The sequence below is a fragment of the Vipera berus genome, assembly GCF_964194415.1.
Source record: "Vipera berus genome assembly, chromosome: 2".
Taxonomy (NCBI): domain Eukaryota; kingdom Metazoa; phylum Chordata; class Lepidosauria; order Squamata; family Viperidae; genus Vipera; species Vipera berus.
Window position 1 is genome coordinate 144026190 of NC_138203.1, and position 21078 is coordinate 144047267.

At 42.7% G+C, this 21078-nt stretch overlaps 1 protein-coding gene across 1 annotated transcript in view; it reads left to right on the top strand.

Annotated features, from left to right (window-relative positions):
- The window catches only part of FMNL3 (formin like 3), a 109291-nt gene that overhangs the window by 60468 nt on the left and 27745 nt on the right, over positions 1 to 21078 (top strand). Inside the window, exons 5-8 of the mRNA XM_081320895.1 lie at positions 774 to 857; positions 3798 to 3950; positions 5586 to 5694; positions 7102 to 7178. Of these exons, the coding sequence (XP_081177021.1) occupies positions 774 to 857; positions 3798 to 3950; positions 5586 to 5694; positions 7102 to 7178 (423 nt within the window). The remainder of the gene's footprint in view (positions 1 to 773; positions 858 to 3797; positions 3951 to 5585; positions 5695 to 7101; positions 7179 to 21078) is intronic.

The window sequence follows — 21078 nt, forward strand, 5'->3', positions numbered from 1 at the left end:
AAGACAAGGTTAGGTATAATCAAGTATAACCAGTGTTTATAAAAATAGCAGAAACAGAAGAACCAGCAAGAAGGAGGAGGAAGATAAGATTAGTGTTAGCCAAAACATTACAGTTTTCAATGTGTACATAAACTCAGGTTATAACAACTCATTCCTGAGAGTTGCAATCACTTGAATTCTCACAATCAAATGGATGAAATGGCAATGTCAACCTATGAACCTAAAAACACTGAGAAGAAGGAAAGAGGAGAAAATTATATTGGATAGCAAGCAGCATTCAAGGAAATAAAAGACATGGATGCAACTCGTGTCCACTGAAGGATTCCAAGTTAATATCTAGTTACATCCATGTCTTTTATTTCCTTGAATGCTGCTTGCTACCCAGTATACGGTAATTTTCTCCTCTTTCCTTCTTCTCAGTGTTTTTCGGTTCGTAGGCTCTATGCTTAAATGTCAAGTAGGCCATCGTTGCATGGTGTGTTTTTTTTAGTTCATCTGTAGGTTGCCCAGAGTGATCCAGGAGTCGGATGGCTTCAAAATTGGATAGATAAACAAATGAACATCTTTCTTTAAACACTATTTGAATGCATAAAGAGGCAAACCTCCATCAGCTGGAAATTGTTGCCTCATCAGGTTGGGGACAGCTGGTTGGAAGGATGGACCTTGAAAAGTGCCACAGTTGGACTTTAAACATAGTAAGTCACATCACAAAACATCTGGAATAATGACATTTTGAAGTCAGTTTGTGGTTTTTTTTGTTTGTTTTTTTGCAGATGGGTGCGTGAATTTCTTAACGATGAAAACAAAGGCCTGGATGTGCTGGTGGACTACCTCTCATTTGCTCAGTGTGCAGTAATGTAAGTAATTGTGTTATTGTCAAGATGCCCTGGCTCTTTTTCCTTCTTCACAATATTCCATACCTATGTTGACATTTCATGTTGGTATCATATATACTGTATTCTTAAAAAGTGGCAATAACAGTTATAGGAAGACCTAATGATATTTGCACACTGAGTGGATAATGACATTTTGGAAGCTTGGTTTTATATGTAGGACTCTTAGTCTCATTCAGATTCCCAGAAGAGAAGAATTTATATGTTACTTTTAGCATTTTCCATGCCAGACTTCCTGTTCATTATGGAAGTCTCCCTAGCTGGCACTTACAGTTCACAGTTTGCATTAGAGGTATTTCCAAGGAAAAATTTGCTCGCTGCTTGGCATGTACTGTATATCTTGATAGACTAACGAGATAAATAAAAATGACAGGTGCAAATAAATGAGAATTGGGTAATTGTCTGGCATTTCATTCATTAATTAATTACATTATAACTAATATGTTCCACTTTTCTGAACTGAAACTGGAAATGCTAGCTGAAAGTGCAGCAAGTAAAAGGTATTGTTGTCTGCCTTTCTTTTTGTTGGTTCAAAAAAGGGATCTGAAGTTCTATTAATGCATGATCCACACAGGATCTTGTAGACTAGGGATGGCAGCTTGAAGATGAAGGACAATATGTGGCTCCAAGGCTTAATTTCAAAGCTTATGTAAATCTTTTCTTCTGTGCTGTCTGCTGCTTGGTTGAGGGACAAGAGAGTATCAGACAGATGATAAAAAGGGGGGTTGGGGTGATATGCTATTAATAATAATAAACTACATATTGCTTTGATCCCACTGTTCATGAAGCCTTGAACAGATGGCCTAAATTGGTCCCCAGAGTCCTTGAGAATTAGTTGGAAAGGCCATAGAATTCCATTTTGCAATAATATTTAGGTATCCTAACAGAATCATGAAAAGAAAGCCCAAAGGATATCAAAACAAGAGGAAAAAATTTCCTGGCAGTTGTTTTGAAGAATACTCAAGAGAGCTAACCGACTGTGTTCTTACCTCTGTTTAGAAACTTTCACCTTGAAATTACCCAAATGTCTTTGCTAGCTAGGGCCCAAGGGCCCAAGAGACAAGGGAGCTCATAGTATATACATATAGCGTATCTCTTTATCAGGAATGGTAAGGCATGAGGCAATCTGCATAGATGCCATTTTCTAGCCTAACCTAGTTCTGACTGGAAGATGAATTTTCTTGAAGTTGTCTCCTTATCCCGTCAAATTCTTATCTTTATCTTGCTGCTTTGGCAGCTTGTTTATTTCATTTTTTTTTTCAAAATATCCCACTCTCAGGAAGCAGAGATCTTGGAGTGAATTACATAATTTTAAACAACCAAAATATATAAAACGGGAGTAGCCCAAGCCAGAATAAAAGAAAACAGCAGCAGAAAGGTTAACAGAAGAAATTCAGGGTAACTTGTAAGTTTTTCAATTTTGGTCCTAGGTGAGTTTTCTTAAATCTGTATTCCCATAAGCTCATGTTACTGGGCTTTTCTTAGTGATGGCTTTCTTCTTATTTACTTTCATTCTATGTGTCTGAATCTGTATGCAAATACACACACACACACACCAAAAACCAATTATGATACATTAAATCTATTTTCTTTTTCAATATTTTATTAGTATTTATTAGAATAAAAATATTTAAAAAAAATTAAAGGAAAAACAAAGAAAAAGGTAGGAAATAAGAAAATAGAAGCAAAACGGAAAGAAAACATCGAATTATGATTTTAGCCCTTCTTTCTATTGAATAATTGCTATCTTACTCTTTCCCCATCCTTTTTAACCCCTCAGTTCATACAATAAATGTCTTTTCCAACTGAGGAATTTTAAGGTTTTAGGCCAAAGAGATCTCAACCCATCAGCAGTGGTGTAAGCTAGATAATTTAGACCAGTGATAGTGAAATTTGGGGGCTCAGAATGTCAAAAATTTGGAAAATGTGTAACTTGACTCTGCTTACATGTCATCCCTGGTATAGGGTTTCTTGCTTGAGCAGGGGTTGGACTAGAAGACTTCCAAGGTCCCTATTCTGTTATTTATCTCCTCCAGCCCATCTTAGCCACCCTGATAAGGCTGGACCTGAAGTAGAGGCCAGACCTTGACTTCAGCCCTACTGCCACAGCTGCCATTCAAAATAGGCTAACTCATGATGTTTCCCAGGTTTGTAAGCGTTCAGTTGTAAGAGTTGAATTATTCTACAAAAGGTGTGATTTAGGGAGATTATTGAACTTCATCAAAATATAAGGATTTACCAGAGCTGCTCTATGAGGAAGCGCTAAAGTCAGAATGCTGTGACTGGAAACGGCAGAAAGGATTTGTAGAAACATTCAGAAACCGTCTGTGACAAGAGGATTTTTCATATAACTTCATCCTAGGTTGTTTAGAAGTCCAAAGTTCATTTTTTGAATTGGTCTTTTAAATAGACCAGGAGCCATTATTGGCTTAATACTGTTCACAGATTTAAAGAACATCATAAAAATGACTTGTAACTTCATCCAGAATTCAGCACAAATGGGACCAGCTGTTTCTAAGATATATTCTTGAAATAAAGCTGTTTAGTCATAACCTAATGCAAACACCATAGTCTATAAAGGACAATTGACTGGAGGCCAGAAAAGGTGATGCCAGAAAAGGCTGTATTTAATATAAATTCACCCCACACGGTGTGGAATGTACTGTTGCTTCTGTATTGGGGTAACCATACTGTAAAACTGCCCTGTGAATTTCTGTATGCTGAGATTTTACTTACAGAGAGGACATTTGATTGTCCATTCACACCTTGTCATGTCCCATGCTGCTGACTTGTGGCTTGCAGAAACTTCCATCCTTTGGGAATCCAGAGCTTGACCCCTCCGTGCCAGCTTTTGCCCTAAAGCTTCCCTGTGTGTATGGTGTATGTTCCCTGTCTGCCCTCCAGGTTTGATTTTGAGGGTCTGGAAAATAGCGAGGATGGAGCCCTAGAGAAGCTGAAATCTTGGAGCAGGTCCATAGAGGATCTGCAGCACCCCAGCACCCTGTCTGCTCCCTACGCCAACAGTCTTGCTCGCTCTGCGCGCCAGTCTGCTCTCCGGTATGTACCTCTGTCTTGCCGCAACCTCCAGTATGTATCCTGTTCAGCGGTGCTACTTACACAGTAATAAACCTACCCTGCTTTCTGCCCTCCAGGGGATGCCGTGTGCTGATTTCTTCTTCCCACTCCTATTCTTCCCCCTTGATGTTCCTCTGAGGGTAGCTGGCCAGGTCTCCTCTCTGCTCCAGGCCTTGCCTTTGCCCTGCTCTGTTTGCCTGTCTTTGCTGGGTCTCCTGTTCTCTCTCTTTTTCTGTCCTTATTACCTTGGTAAGTATCCTTGTATTGGGTGCCATGTGCAGCATACAGTGATGTACATCTCAGGCCGGGGACTGGCCTGTGTGCATGCAGATATGTGTGGGCATGTAGACAAGAACCCCTGTAGTCCATGGCAGACCTTTTGGCTTGAAGGCAAATGAGTGGTTGAGTAGACACATAAGGATTGGGAGACAGGTTTAATCTACGCCTGAAAACCAACTTGTTCAGGCTAAAAAAAGCCCAGTGAAAATCAGCTGCTTTTCCAAGATCAAACCCTCGTGGAAGTTCATTCTTATTTGAAGGGGCAGCTAAAAAACCTAGCCATCTGCCGTGATGGCACCGATACCTTCAGAAAGAAAGCTAATTGGTAATAGTCTGATAAACTGCTACTACAGTGATAATATGCAGGATAGGCAAATAGATGCCTTCCAAAAATTTTGGGCTTCAACTCCCCTCTATCCCAACCAGCAAGGGATTGTGGGGTCCATAATTCAAAATTTATGGCAGGCATCAGAATGCTGTATTGGATAATAATCATACTAGCTCTGAAAGGTCCAGTGTCTTCCTGCATCTCAGTCAAGGCTACAGGTTTGAATCATCTGCCTTTACAAGAACAGAAAGGAATAGAATTGAACATTTGAGGAGAAGAACTAAACTTTATCATAACATTTGCAGATGTCCTCTCTTAGCTGAACATTCTTTTCTGACGATGACATCAGAAGCTTTCACCTCTAGTTTCTCTCTGCCACTCAAATGTTTAGATCACATGCCACATTTTTGAGAACTTACTAGTTTCTTTGTTCCTCACGGAAGACATTATTTTCTTCCAAATTTGGATTATTTTCCATCAACAAAAGTCTAATTTGCTGTCTTGGTTTTTTAAAAGCATTTTAATTGCTTTTCTTAATTGCTTTGGTTTGGGTTTTCCTGATTTAGGCTGTTAAAAAACCACGTGCCTTCATCTTGCTAAAGTAACAGAAACAGATAATGATACTAGGGAAATAAAACATGTGGAAAATCCCCTGAATGACTTGAAGTTGCTTCCCAGAATATAGGTGTGTGTGTTTTTTATATATATACCAAGATCTGCAAAACAGGGAAAGAGGGGATAACTGCAGTATGTCTTCTGACTGGCAATTCTAGGAGCCTTCTGTCTTTGAAACAGCTATCAGATTGCAAGTAAGGTACTGAGGCCACCCAGCCTTTTTTGTTCCCGAAGGAAAGCATACATCTTGGGCAAATCTCCTGACAGAAGCCAGTGGTTCTAATTCCAGTGTTCCTTCTTAGCTGTGGCTGTGACCTCATCCTTGGCAAGTGACAGCATTCTTTTGGGGAGGTTACTGCTTCTTGCTAAATGTAGGGCTCTCTTCTCTTTGCCAGATACACCACACTTCCCAGCAGAAAAGCTCTGAAGAACTCACGGCTGGTGAGCCAGAAGGATGATGTGCACGTGTGCATCTTGTGTTTACGAGCCATCATGAACTATCAGGTATCGCTGGCCTGACCCTCAGGAGTGCTGGCTTTGAGCTGGGATAGGGGTTTGGGGGTTGCTTGGCTGTGGTGAATTTACAGGAAAATTGGACTCTACCCTAATAGAATCAATGATTTTAAATTTGTGTATGCATTTTATTACATTTATAGTTTGGTTTTGCCCCAGGAGAGCTTTTGGCTTGAACACCTGAGAGATTTGGGGGGGAGGGCAGGAAGAGAAAATAGAGTACCCTATTGTTACTTCTGCTGGCACAGCACCTCCTGCTGGTCATCCCCCCCCCAAGCTTGGCACTTAACCTCAGTTGTTTTTGGCTCTCCAAGCAGTGTAGTATCTTGACTCGACTTAATGATGCAGTACCTCTAATGTCAGTACCAGTAAAGAATTTCAATTAGCTATGCCTTAAAAATTCCATTCTGTCTAAAGAATATACTTGAAAATGGAGTGTCAGAAGATGGGGGACACCACTCCTAAATAGTGTGTATTTCCAAAGAGATATCTGGGGTGGTGAATTGCAGTGCAATTGGTATGACTATTCTTTGTTAAATTAATATACTTTTCTCTTTCTTTTACTTCTCCCTCCCTATTATCCAAGTATTCTGTATGAGTATTTGTAGCTAACTATGCATCAGATTTATGTGTAACAAAGTTATGCTATATGTGACATTTTAAAGGACTTAATAATTTATTTACATAAAATGTCTTTTTAAAAAGCATATATGCCATCATGACATCCCTTTTCAGAATAATTAACTTAATGCAGAATACAGAAAAAATATCAATTTACAGGAAGCCTAATAATAATAACAACAACAACTCGATAGGTAGACAAAAATGCCAAATCCAGTCTGAGCATCTGGCCAACTGTGCGATGATCAATAATGATAAGGATGATGACACAAGGGTCAAAAGAAAAAAAATGATTTAAATCTACTTTTACATAAATACCTTTCTCTGTATCTCTCTATACCTTTTTATTGTTGCAAATGATCCTTGTTTCAAACACATTTGCACAGTGCTTCATATACTGTTACCTGTTGTTTACATTTCTCACTAATCTCTTTTTTTACCACTTTTGTCTATATATGTGTCTATGGAGATTCTCAGTCATCCAGGTCACGGTTGTCCCAAATATGCTTTTTCAAAAGGCAACTGCACTTTATTTTTCCTTGAAGACATTTCACTTCTTATCCAAGAAGCTTTTTCAGTTCTGACACACAGAACTGAAGAAGCTTCTTGGATGAGAAGCAAAACAACTTCAAGGAAAAACAAAGTCCAGTTTTCTTTTGAAAAAGCACCCTTGGTACTTTATATACTGTATGTGTGTTACATCTTAAATAAGGCTATCTGTTTAGTTGGCTGTTTCTTATAACTTCTGACATTTATATAAATTCTTTTCCCTTCCAGTATGGATTCAATTTGGTTATGTCACATCCTCACGCTGTTAATGAGATTGCCCTCAGTTTGAACAACAAAAATCCCAGGTAAGACAACTTGATACTCAGTGAGCCCCATGGAAAGGAAGAAATGGTGTACTAAAGCTTATATGGCGCAGTTTACAGGGACTACATTAATATTGAAAAATGAGCAATTTCAAGATGATTTCATTGATTTTGTGTTTCTAATATCATGGAAATCATAGAAATACAAATTTTCTCATAAGTTTAGAAAACACAAGCTCTACTGGAAGTGCAGTCTTCTGGGTTCTTTATAAAAAGGCAAATACCGTATTTTTTGGACCATAAGACGCATCTGACCATAAGACGCACCCAGTTTTTAGAGCAGGAAAACAAGAATTTGGATTCTACTTTTACACCCTGGGAGCAGCTTGCCTTTCAAACCTCCGATATATAAAAGAAGGGGAAACGTGCTACAAAGGCACGTCTCGCGGAGTATTTCTCAAGCGACGCCTGCGCTCCATCGCTGCAGAAAAAGAAGCGCTGCGTTTCTCACCAGTGCAGGCAGCCTGGGTCCTGTGAGAGGACAAGTGGGAACGAAGCAGCCCTCGGGTCTGTGCTGCGGAAAAGCCGCAAGCGCGGGTGTTGCCTGGGCTCCTGCCTGGCTCGCTTACGGAAAAGAGGCTGCTTGCTAAATGAGCTGGGCAGCAGCCCGGGATCAGCATTTCTGAGTGGGTTTTCTCAGTGCGACTCAGCTGATCCTGGGCTCACTTAGCAAGCAGCCTCTTTTCCACAAGCAAGTGAGCCAGGCAGGAGCCCGGGATCAGCTGAGTCGCACTTAGAAATCCCATTCAGAAATGCTGATCCCGGGCTCCTGCCTGCTGAGACCCCAGATTTGAGCTGCGGAACAGAGGAGAACACTGCCAATCAGGTGGGAGGCTGGGAGTCTGGATCTGACACCACCGGCCAGCTGGATGTCCCGGCGGGTGGCCCCACGGCCGCCAAACAGCCAGGAGCATCGGCAACCTTCTCTCGTGGCCACCAGTCACCTGGGCGTGCTGGTGCTTTTGAGTAGGAGCGGCCGTCAAGCCCCAGGCTCCCAGCTGACTGGCAGCCCCCAGAGAAGGTTGCCGACGCTCCCGGTTGTTCAGCGGTGTCGGGGCCACCCGCCGGGACTTCCAGCTGGCTGGCGGCGTCGGATCCGGAATCCCAGCCTCCCACCTGATCAGCGGTGTTCTCCTCTGGTCCGTGGATAAAATCCAGTGTCTCAGCCTCCCAATGGAGCAATGGGGGAGGAGCAGAATCTGGGGTACCATACCTTCGGACCATAACACACACCCTCATTTTCCCCCCCCACTTTTGGAGGGGAAAAAGTGCGTTTATGGTCCGAAAAATATGGTAGATATTTTTTGAAAGAATTGAAAGTGACCTAGATAGAAGTATTGTGTCCCATGGTGTGAGGCCAAACAAATCTTTCTTTTGACTTACTATTCCTATTAAAAAGACGCAGTGGCTCAGTGGGTTAGGAAGGTCGGCAGTTTGGCAGGTCGAATCCCGAGTGCCGTGTAACAGAGTGAGCGCCTGTTACTCATCCCAGCTTCTGCCAACCTAGCAGTTCGAAAGCACGTAAAAATGCAAGTAGAAAAATAGGGACCACTCCGGTGGGAAGGTAACAGCGTTCCGTGCACCTTTGGTGTCTAGTCATGCCGGCCACATGACCACGGAGACGTCCTTGGACTAGCACTGGCTCTTCGGGTTTGAAACGGAGATGAGCACCGGCCCCTAGAGTCGGAAACGACTAGCACACATTTGCGGGGGAACCTTTACCTATTCCTACTAATCAAGCAGTGTGAGCAGGTTCAAGGTTCTGATTAATGGACCCAAACAAATCAGAATTCTGAATCCTGAAGTTTCCTCAAGATCATGTTTATTGGATACATAATACAGGTAATCCCTGAGTTACGAATGTTCACTTAATGCTCCTTCAAAGTTATGTGATAGGCGCCCCTAGTGCTTAGGAGCAAGTCGAAATTACAAATATTGCAGCACCACGGCAGTCATTTTCCCTTACGAGCAACTGCAGAGACTCTGCAACATTCACCTGGTTATTCCCTTCCTCCCCACCCCTGCCCTGGGTCTCCCTAGGCATCAGGCTTTCAATACTCACCCTGCGAAGATCAAGATCCTTCATTTTCTTGGCTGATCCAGGCCTTCGGTGCATTCTCAGAGAATGGAGGCCTAAAGTAACATGAGATCACATGAGATCTCACGCTACTGATCTTGCATGATCTCATGGTACTTTAGACCTCTATTCTATGCAACAGAGAATGGAACCGAAGCTGAGGGACGCTTCCACGTCCCTCCGAAGGCTGGATCGGGGTGTCAAAGGCTTTTTCCAGGCTGCTGCTGCTCGGATCTGAGGCTGGGGGATGCTTCCGCGGCCCTCCGGCAGCCTGATCTGGGTGTCAGAGGCCTTCTCCAGGCCACTGTCATCCAGAAACGGACCACCAGATGGCCGCAGAAGTGTCCCCCAGTCTTAGATCCAGGTGGCAGCAGCCTGAAGAAGGCCTCTGGTGCTCAGATCGGGCCACTGGAGGGCCGTGGAAGCATCCCCCAGACTCAGATCTGGGCAGCAGACGCCTGAAAAAGGCCTCCAATGCACCAATCCAGCCTCCGGAGACACACAGAAGTGTCCCCCGGACTCAGATCCGGGCAGCAGCAGGAACTGTGGCAGAGAGGAGACGGATCTTTTCAAGGTGAGTCTGGCAGGGCAGGAAGGGAGGGGAAAGCATGAGGTATCTTAGTGGGTCAGGGAGGCCTTGGGGGGCTGTTCCATCACTAGGCTCTTCATGGCCTTCCCCAACCTGAGATACCTCATGTTCACTTAACGAGCTGCATTCGTCTTAATGAGCAAGGGGGTGATCTTGTTCGAGGTACGAGATTTACTCCCACAAGTTTTCAAGTTACAAGTGGAATGGGCAGGCTCCATTTCACTCATAACTAGAGGACTACCTGCATCAGCACAGTCAAAAGTGAAAACGACTCTTTACTTTTCCCCCAGGAATTCCATGTAACTAAATGTAACACTTCCCCTACCATGCTGTTGATCACACCACCCAATGAGGGCAATTGGTGGCCTCCGTGACACTTCTTCTCTCCACCTTCCAGCACCAGTGGGAGTGACCTTGATTCCCAGGGGATAGCTCTGTGTTTAGTCTAGCAATCCTTTTGGTTTCTCCCCCACCCTTTCTCTCAACCTGTGTGGCAACTGAGAATGACAAAAGATGGCTTCAGCCAGGTTTGTTTCAAAAGTTGACAGTTGGACTCACCTAAAGAGAAAGAAGTTCCTGGAAAATAACAAGCATAGATACATATTAATGTGATACTAATTTTCATCTCTGTCGCCTGAAGTTTCCCTAGGCTTTTCGGGGTGTTCATCATGAAATTTCTGGATTAATCTATCAGCCTTTACATCTCTGCTTTTTACCAAGGTAGCCTCTGACAAAGGGTAACCCTTCCATTTAACTAGGTGCTGTCATTTCCCTTTATACAGTCTAGAATCGAGAATCCATTTTATTTCATCAAGGGTGTCACCCTCCACTATAATAGGACCTGGAGCTATTCGGCATACTAGTCTCAATGTCGATCCTGTAACTGTTTTCAACAAAGTCCAATGAAAAATTGGATGTATCTTCCCCAAGAGTTGTGGGAGTTTTAGTGATGGGGCTTATGATTTTTATGATGGGAAAAGGACCGACGGATTTAGATCCCAATTTTTTACATGGTAATTTTAATCTTAGGTATTTGGTTGAGAGATAGACTTTCTCTCTTATATGAAATGATTTTTGGGGGGATCACCTCTTATTGGCTTGTTCCTTTTGAATCTTGGTTGCTTTAGCTAAGACACATGTGACATTTGCCCAAGTGTTTTGCAATGAGTTCACCCACTCGGTTTGTGAGGAGGGAGTTCTTGGAGATATTCAGGCATGGGAACAAATTCCCTGCCAGTAGCTATCTTAAAAGGAGTAAGTCCAGTACTGCTGTGTACAATATTGTTGTATGCCACTTCAACAAAAGGCAGGTCTGTCCAGTTAGTTTGCTGATAGTTAACCTAGCATTTCAGGTATTGTTCCACCATTGCATTCTCTCGTTCAGCGGCTCCATTTGTACTTGGATGAAAAGCTGAGGTGAGTCCTTGGGTGGATCCAATCAGTGGCACGAACTCCCTCCAAAATTTTGCTGTGAACTGAATCTCTTGGTCCAATATAAACCCTTTTGGTGCCCTGTGGAGTTGGTAGATATGTTTTGCCTTCTGGGTGGAAGGGAGACTAGGACATGCTATAAAATGAGCCTGCTTTGAGAAATCCAAATTACTATATTTCCACTATTTCCACTACAATGAAGTCCATTGCGATTTTCTCCCATGGTTGGGATGGGACTGCTACTTGTTGTAACAATCCAGGGGGCTTCCCAGGTCTTTTTTTCATAGCTGCACAGATTGCACAGCTCTTAACATAGCTTTCAATGTCCTTTTTCATCCTTGGCCACCAAAACTGCTGCCTTACCAAGTGTAAAGTCTTTAAAAATCCAAAGTGATCTGCTTGCTTGTCATCATAGCTTTGTTGCAGGGCTTGGACCCTGAGGGTGCTAGGAATGTATAACTTGGAGCCTTTCCAGGCTAGTTCATCTCTATATGTCAACACTTGTCTGTTATCTCTGAACCAGAGGTCCGCTTTCAGCTCAGCCTTAGGTTTCTGGGTCAGGCTGCTGCCAGGGCTGGTGGATTGCTTTCAAGCTTGGCGTCTAGTGGTCACCTGAGAGGCCTTTTGTGGCAAAGGAATATAGCATTGACCACTTCCTCATGATTGCTGTTGTACTGTGCCATTCTGGATAAGGCGTCAGCTAGGAAATTCTTCCTCCAGGAATGTACTTTAAAGAGAAGTTGAAACAATTGAAATATTGCACCCACTGAACCTGCTTGGGAGATAATTTCCATGGGGTTCTGAGTGCCTTAGGGTTTTTATGGTCAGTCCACACTTCAAATGGAATCTTATTCTCCTCTAGGAAATGACGCCAGGTTAGCAATGCCCATCGAACAGCAAACGCTTCCTTCTCCCATACAGCCCATCGCTGCTTTGTATCGGTGAGTTTTCTGGAGGTGTACGTGCATGGCTGTAGAACTCCCTTGCTATTTTTTTGAAGGAGAACTGCACCCACTGCAACATCACTGGCATCCACTTGGATGATAAACAATTCCACAGGGTTAGAGTGTTTGAAGACTGTTTCCCCTGTGAACAACCTTTTAAGTTGTTCAAACGCTGCTTGGCATTCCATAGTCCATCTTAAAGGTTTACTGGGACAGGGTTTTGCTACCCCTTGCCTGTTTTTAACAGTTCAGTAATCAGTAAGGCTATTTTTGCAAAGGAGGCAATGAACTGCTGGTAAAAGTTAGCAAATCCCAAAAAGGTCTGTAGTTGCTTGCGAGTATGAGGGGATTGCCATTCTCTAGGTCCATTTCCACCCCTTCATTTGAGATTCGGTACCCTAGATCAGACATGTCAAACACAAGGCCCGGGGGCCAGATCTGGCCCGCGAAGTGGTTTCATGCGGCCCGCGAAGCCATCCTGGAAACAGTGAGGGAACGGCCCCCACTGCCTTGGCCCTGGCCCAGAGACCCTCCTCCTACCAGAGACCCTCAGATCTGTCCCACTCCTGCCCAGGCCCCCATAGGCACCCTTGATGCGAACGATGTAGAGCTGGCCATGCCCACCCAGTAGGCCACGCCCACCCAGTAGGCCACACCCACCCGGCCCCCTGAGGGCAACCGCAATGCTGATGAAATTGAGTTTGACACCCCTGCCCTAGATAGTCAAGGTGGATTTGGTGGAACTTACATTTGGATAGTTTAGCATAAAGGTTCACCTTTAATAATTTTTTGAGCATTTTGCAAACCAATTTGACATGTTCCTCCATAATTTCTGTAAAGATGAGGATGTCATCAAGATAAACTATGACCTCTTTGTATAGATGGTCATGTAACACCTCATTGATCAACTGTATAAACATGGCAGGAGCCGCCTGGAGGCCAAATGGCATCACGTTGAATTGGGAACTCCCCAGCAGGCAGTTAAAGGCGGTTTTCCATTCATTTCCCTCCTTAATTCTCACTTGGTAGTAAGCTTCCCGCAGGTCCAACTTGGTGAAAATTTTCTCTTTAGCCATGTGACCTAACATGTCCTTCATAAGGGGGAGTGGATATATATTTTCCATGCTGACAGCATTTAAGCCCTTGAAATCCACACACAATCTCAACGTTCCATCTTTCTTTTCTTTGAATAGCACAGAGGCAGCCACGCATGATTTTGCTGGCTGGATGAAGCCCATAGCCAGATTTTTGTCAATGTATTCTCTTAGTTCATTCATCTTCCTGGGGGCATGGAATACATTTTTGGCTTAGGGATTTCGCTTCCGGCAGAATCTCTATTGCAGTTAGTGACTTGGTGAGGGGGAAGCACATCACACTCCTCACTGAACACCTTGGCCAGATCTTGGTATTCTTTGGGAATGGGTTGGACCCCTGGCAACTGCTCTGATGCGCGTTTCAAAGGCTCAGTTGGCTCACTTTCTGATTCTGTGGAGGTGGCTTTCCTCTCCTGACCATTATGAGTAGTGAGAAGAGGATCCCTTCCTAGTCTTACGGTTATCCCAAAGATGTTTTTTCATGAGGCAACTGGACTTTCTTGTTTTTCTTAGGTATGGGGTCCCAACAAGGATCCATCCTAGTCTTGGCCCCAGCTGAGACCTCGTACCTTGCAACTGGGGTCACTTCTCTGATTTCCATTTGGTTAAACTTCTCCTTTGGTCTTTCGGCCGAGTGCCCATGGACTGCTGTCAGGTACTTCCATTCCCCTAACTCATCCCATTCCATTACTCTCTGTACTTTCCATTTTGGCATGAATTATAGAGAGCTATGGGATGAGATCAGGGGGAACTCAGCCTCGGCAACCTTGGGGGTACTCTTGTGCTGGAAATCTTCCTCTGTTCAGTATTGATCCCCAATGGCTAGAACTTCTTCCCACACCACTGGCCTGTCAGATTTGTCTGCACAGACTTTCGGCCAAGCCCCCGTTGGTGGAATTCCATCCCTGGTCTGGGCAGCCATCTTTGTCCCCTCTGCAGGTGTTGCTTCGTGGTTAGTAGTCACTTCTTATTTCTTTTTTATATATATATACAAGTTTTATTGATTTTTTAATTATTTACATAAACATGTATTTGTGAAACAATATGGTGATTGGGTAGTTAAAATAAGAAATAACCAGTTGTAAATAGTTCAGGTTACATCAACAGAAATGCCCTCTCTAATTCCCTTAGTGATTACATAGTCAAAATAAGCAAGTTAGTACACTTCTAGTTATCACCTAGTCAATCAACAAAATTTAAAATATATTTTCACTAAAACATCAATATCCTGTTTTTAAATTTTATCTAATTGCAATAAGATATTCTAGCATAGCCTATAGTATATAGGAAAAAGCTTAATTTTGGGTAACCCACAATTCCCTATTTCAATAAAGAATAATTCTTTTGTCTACAAAACCTATATTGTTCATTACAAAACATTCGTATGTTTTACCATTAAAGTCTAGTTTTCATCTTAACAAATCACCAGTTATAGAAATATATTTTTTGCCTTAACCGTTCAACAATTATTAAAATGCTATCTTTTATATATAAAATTCTAGATTCTATACTATAGTTCAAAAGTAATCACTGAATATTCTATAAGTCATCTTGACCATACATCAATTATTAAAATACTATCTTTTGATATGTCATTCCAAATTCTATAATATATTTCGGAGTTATATTCTAAATGCTTACTTTTGTTTTCCTTTACAGATCTAAAAGCTAAATGTAAAATCAGTGATATTTTTTAGAGATTCCCCTTAATCTATAGAAAGATATTTTTATAGTCTATCTTTAGGAATCCCAAAAGAGAAACAAGTTCAGTTTTTTAAAATCTAACTCTTTCCTTCCTTTTGTGCCAATCATGCTTCCCTCTTGGCATCTTTAAATTCTCAAATGTATCTTCCTTTCTTCCTATACCCCTTATTTGAATCCACGGAGTGTATCCAAATGTCAGTTTTGCAAGGAAAATGTCCCCTTTGTAACCATTGTATTTTTGCTTTGATAATTCAGTTTTTGGTGGTTGATATAGTTGTCATTAAATCAGTCAAATCTTTTTGTTCTTCCAATTCTATCTGGGTTAGGTAAAAAGTAGTAGCTGGTATTATGGTTGTCATTTGATTAATTGAATTCTCAATATAGTGTATTTGAAGGCCTTTAGTGTCTTCAGTCCTGGTGTTGCTTCAGGTGCTGTTGCTTTTTGGCTTGTAAGTTTTGTAGTTGCCATTAAAGTTTGGACTTCAAGGTTTTCTGTAGGTTGCTTTTGTTATTCTTTGAAATCTCGTATTTTAGTGTTAGTTTCCACTTCTATTTGGTTTTGGGTTATCTTTTCCTCATTTACAGTCAGAATTTGATTTGGTGGCTTTAAGTTGTCAGATTTTTCTTGCAGTTTAGCTTTGTCATTGCCAAGATCGTGTTCAGTATCAGTTTATAATCAAGTGGTGGGATGTATTCATCCATTTCATTGTTGTTTGCAGTTAAATTTTCCATGGAGGCTGTTTTAATAATAGTCAAAGATTTTCCACCTCCTGAAGAGTTGTATTCAGTGCCAGGTGTTCCCACACTTATCTTTAAGCATTGTTTCAAGGACAGCTCTGTTATTCAGTCAGCTCTCACAACAAAAAAAGGAAATTTACTTGCTGTACCAGGTTTCGCCACAAGATGTCATCAATAACATATAACATGCAATATAAGAATTTTTTTCTTTTTCTTTTTCCCCCCAAATTAATATAGAACTTTTGTCGGATTAGTCCAAATTTTTTCTTTAATTCACAGCTTAGAGAGAGGATAGGATAGTGGATCCCCAGCAACAAATAGCTTTTTAGTAAATACAGATGAAATTGCTTAAATTCTGCGCTGAATTAATTGAATTTCTTTTGTAGCTTTGAGGCTTTAAGATTTGTTCCCAAAGTAGATATTCGCTGTTTTCTCAAAAAATGGGAAAGGAGATTTTCCGGAAAGTTCCACAGAAAGATGGTTAAGGGAATAGGAAAGGTAAAAGGTCACCCAGGTCCTCCAGATTGCTTCTTAGTGCTAGGTACTACTCTTGGCTTTTGGCAAAAGTGATCGGCCATCTTTATGACCGGTCTCTTCTTCTTCGGGCCAAAGGAGATGATCCCGGATTCCAGCGGAGGGCTGCCGCCCTTCTGCGATCGCAGGGAAGTCCTCCTCTCGGTAATTGCCCCTCCAGGGTGATTTTTGACCCATTTCAGGGTCCTCCAAAAAAGAAAGAAACGGACAGCAGGAAGCAGACTGTTCCTGCACATCCGGAAGCGCCGTGTGCGTGAACCGAAAGCCCTTATTTCTTCTCCATCCTAGAATCTTCCCTGAGTCTTTACTGCCATACCAAAATAATCAGGTAGGTGGCCAGGGCTCAGGACCCCAAAGAGAACTCTTTGATAGCTTTCTATCTCAGAGCAGAAAAACAAATTTGGAAAGTTGGTTTAACATCAAGGTTCTGACTAATGGACCCAAACAAATCAGAATTCCGAGGCTTGAAGTTTCTGAAAGAATATGTTTATTGGATACATAATATCGGCATGGTCAAAAGTGAAACCAACTCTACCTTTTCCCCCAGGAATTCAATGTAACTAAATGTAACACTTCCCTCCCACTACCATGCTGTTGATCATGCCACCCAATGAGGGCAATGGGCGGGCTGCATGACACTTCTTTCCACCTTCCAGCAACAAGTGGGAATGACCTTGGTTCCTAGGGGATCGCTCTGTGTTTAGTCTAGCAATCCTTTCGGTTTCTTTCCCTCCCCCCCTTCCTCCCAATCTGTGTAATTTAATTTAATTTAATTTAATAATATTTGTATACCGCCCTTCTCCCTGAGGACTCAGGGCGGTTCACAGGGCAGAATAAAATACTAAATACAAACATTAAAAAGAGATTAAATGATTGCCCGAGTTAAAACAATTGGAATAAAATTCTAAAACACCAAGTTAAAATTAAGACACCAAAAATAAAAAAACCCACCAATCCCCATCAGGCTAGGCCGGCTTGAACAAACAGAAACGTCTTGAGATCGCGACAAAAGGAGCGAAGATCGGGCGCCATCCGGAGCTCTACCGGTAGCTGATTCCACAGCTCCGGGGCGCCCACAGAGAAGGATCTCCCCCTGGGGGCCACCAATCGACATTCTCTGATCGGTGGCACCCTGAGGAGGCCCTCTCTGTGGGAACGCACAGGGCGCAGGGAGCTTGATGCCGGCAGCAGATGTTCCCTAAGGTACTCCGGCCCCATGCCATGGAGGGCTTTAAACACCGTTACCAGTACCTTGAATCTCACCCGGAAGACAACTGGCAACCAATGCAGCTCACGGAGCAGAGGTGTAACGTGGGAGTATCGGGAGACTCCCAACACAACTCTCGCGGCTGCATTCTGTACCAGTTGGAGCTTCCGGGTGGTCCTCAAGGGCAGCCCCATGTAGAGAGCGTTGCAGTAGTCCAGACGAGAGGACACGAGCGCATGAGTGACCGTGCACAAATCATCCCGGCTGAGATAGGGCCGCAACTGGCGCACCAGGCGAACCTGGGCGAAGGCCCCCCTAGTCACAGCTCCTATATGGTCTTCCAAGGTGAGCCGTGAATCTAGGAGGACTCCCAAGTTGCGAGCCCTATCTACGGGGGGTAATAGTTCACCCCCCATAGCCAGAGGTGGAATGTCCGAATAAACCCGGGATGAAGGTATGCAAAGCCACTCAGTCTTGTCGGGGTTGAGTTGAAGTCTGTTCCTCCCCATCCAGACCCGAACCGCCTCCAGGCAACGGGACATCACGTTGAGGGCATCACTGGGGTGGTTTGGGGTCGAAAGGAAAAGTTGGGTATCATCAGCGTACTGATGATACCCAACTCCAAAGCCACGAATGATCTCACCCAGCGGTTTCATGTAGATGTTGAACAGGAGAGGCGAGAGGACCGACCCCTGAGGAACTCCACAAATGAGAGACCTCGCGGTCGACCTCTGCCCCCCTGCCAACACCGACTGCGAACGTCCCTGGAGATAGGAGGAGAACCACTGTAGCAACTGAGAATGACAAAGATGGCTTCAGCCAGGTTCATTTCAGAAATTGACAGCAGGTTTGTGAAATAATCACAATTGTTTGCAATATCTTTTTAGCAAGAGTAATAGTATGATGAATTTTTCCTTTTCAGCAGTGGTACATTTTTCAAACTGCCTTCAACTCTGAAAAGCTAAACAATACTGTAATGTGGCCTATCGCCAGCTCATAAATCTGATTTCAAACATATGTTAATTGGTAAAGCAGATGTGCATTTGTTTTGCAGTATTTCAGTATTGTTTGATCTTACTGAAAGTTCTGTATACAGCCAGAAATACTGCCTGGCTGTGTTCTTAATGTAAATTCATTGGTTACCTAAACTCCCCAGCAAAGTTACTGTTCATATCTTAAATCAGTTTAGTGCATATTCCTTAACACTTGGCATTAAATGATGGTTGGATGCACATATGGAGAATAGCAGGCATGTGAGCAAGTCATATTTTTGGCATCTTTTGATATGTTCTATAAAATATTTATAATGTTAACCATAACTATAGTTTCTCTACAGCTTAGGATCTTTTTTTTCTTTCTGCACAGATGACACAATTTTATATCTTGTAATTAATTCCTCTCTTAATTCTCAGTAATTAGACAATGGCATGGGACTGGTTTATTTGTTGGGACCCCCTCCCCCAAAACACTTAGATCTGGTAGGAGACATGGTTCCTGCCACTTAAGGAATATCATCTTGGGGACCCAGGAAATGACTCTTTTCTGTCATGACACCCATTTTTTGGAACATGCTCCTTCCAGAGATTAGATAGCTTTGATTCTGCTGGTCTTTCACAAGGGCCTGAAGACATGATTGTGTGCCCAGGCATGAGAGTCAGATTTTCAGAGTCCATGTGATGGCTACTTTAATTGTTGTTTATTGTTTTTTTACCTTGGTTGACAACTACATATTTTATTTTGTTGTTGGTTTTATTTTCTAACTGTTCTTAATCACCCAAATTCATCACACTGTGATGGGCAGCCATGTAAATTGAAAAAAATAAGCAAATTTAAAAATCATCTGGTGGATATGGTTTTTCCATTGATTAATCTCCTGATTTGGGAGACCACTAATAGTCAGGTAGTAATTCTGCACTTCATTCCACGAAATAAAAGAGATCTAGCCAAACTAATTAACTGTACTCACCGAATATACCATAATAGTCTTCCTTGTAAGAAATCAGACCTCTAGTATGTATATATCTGACACTAGGTCCCCTAGGTTTCAAAAATAATTCTTTCCTATCCCTACTTAGATATGCAAAGAACTGAATATGTGTAGGGTTTTTATTTTTCCTTACACTGCAAAACATGTGCTATACTTCAGTATGTGGGTCTAGTATATACAGTACTATGATGCTTATAGGAATCTGGCTTCGTTAACCCCAAATCCACAATCTCAGAAAATTAGAGTATTGTGAAAAGGTGCAATATTCTAGGCTCAAAGTGTCCCACTCTAATCAGCTAATTAAGCCATAACACCTGCAAAGGGTTCCTGAGCCTTTAAATGGCCTCTCAGTCTGGTTCAGTAGGAATCACAATCATGGGGAAGACTGCTGACCTGACAGTTGTGCAGAAAACCATCATTGACACCCTCCATAAGGAGGGAAAGCCTCAAAAGGTAATTGCAAAAGAAGTTGGATGTTCCCAAAGTGCTGTATCAAAGCACATTAATAGAAAGTTATGTGGAAGGGAAAAGTGTGGAAGAAAAAGGTACACAAGCAGCAGGGATGACCGCAGCCTGGAGAGGATTGTCAGGAAAAGGCCATTCAAAAGTGTTGGGGACTTTCACAAGGAGTGGACTGAGGCTGGAGTCAGTGCATCAAGAGCCACCACACACAGACGGATCCTGGACATGGGCTTCAAATATCGTATTCCTCTTGTCAAGCTGCTCCTGAACAACAAACAACGTCAGAAGTGTCTTATCTGGGCTAAAGAAAAACAGACCGGGTCTGTTGCTCAGTGGTCCAAAGTCCAACATTTGCATCTCATTTGGAAACCAAGGACCCAGAGTCTGGAGGAAGAATGGAGAGGTACACACTACAAGATGCTTGAAGTCTAGTGGGAAGTTTCCACAGTCTGTGTTGATTTGGGGAGCCATGTCATCTGCTGGTGTTGGTCCACTGTGCTTCATTAAGTCCAGGGTCAACGCAGCCATCTACCAGGAGATTTTGGAGCACTTCATGCTTCCTTCTGCAGACAAGCTTTATGGGGATGCTGACTTCATTTTCCAGCAGGACTTGGCACCTGCCCACACTGCCAAAAGCACCAAAACCTGGTTCAATGACCATGGGATTACTGTGCTTGATTGGCCAGCAAACTCGCCTGACCTGAACCCCATAGAGAATCTATGGGGCATTGCCAAGAGAAAGATGAGAGACATGAGACCGAACAATGCAGAAGAGCTGAAGGCTGCTATTGAAGCATCCTGGTCTTCCATAACATTTCAGCAGTGCCACAGGCTAATAGCTTCCATGCCACGCCGCATTGAGGCACTAATTCCTGCAAAAGGGGCCCAAACCAAGTACTGAGTACATATGCATGCTTATACTTTTCAGAGGTCCAATATTGTTCTATGTACACTCCTTGTTTTATTGATTGCATGTAATGTTCTAATTTTCTGAGATTGTGGATTTGGGGTTTTCATGAGCTGTACGCCATAATCATCACAATTATGACAAATCACAGCTTGAACTATCTTGCTTTGCATGTAATGAGTCTATCTCATATATTAGTTTCCCCTTT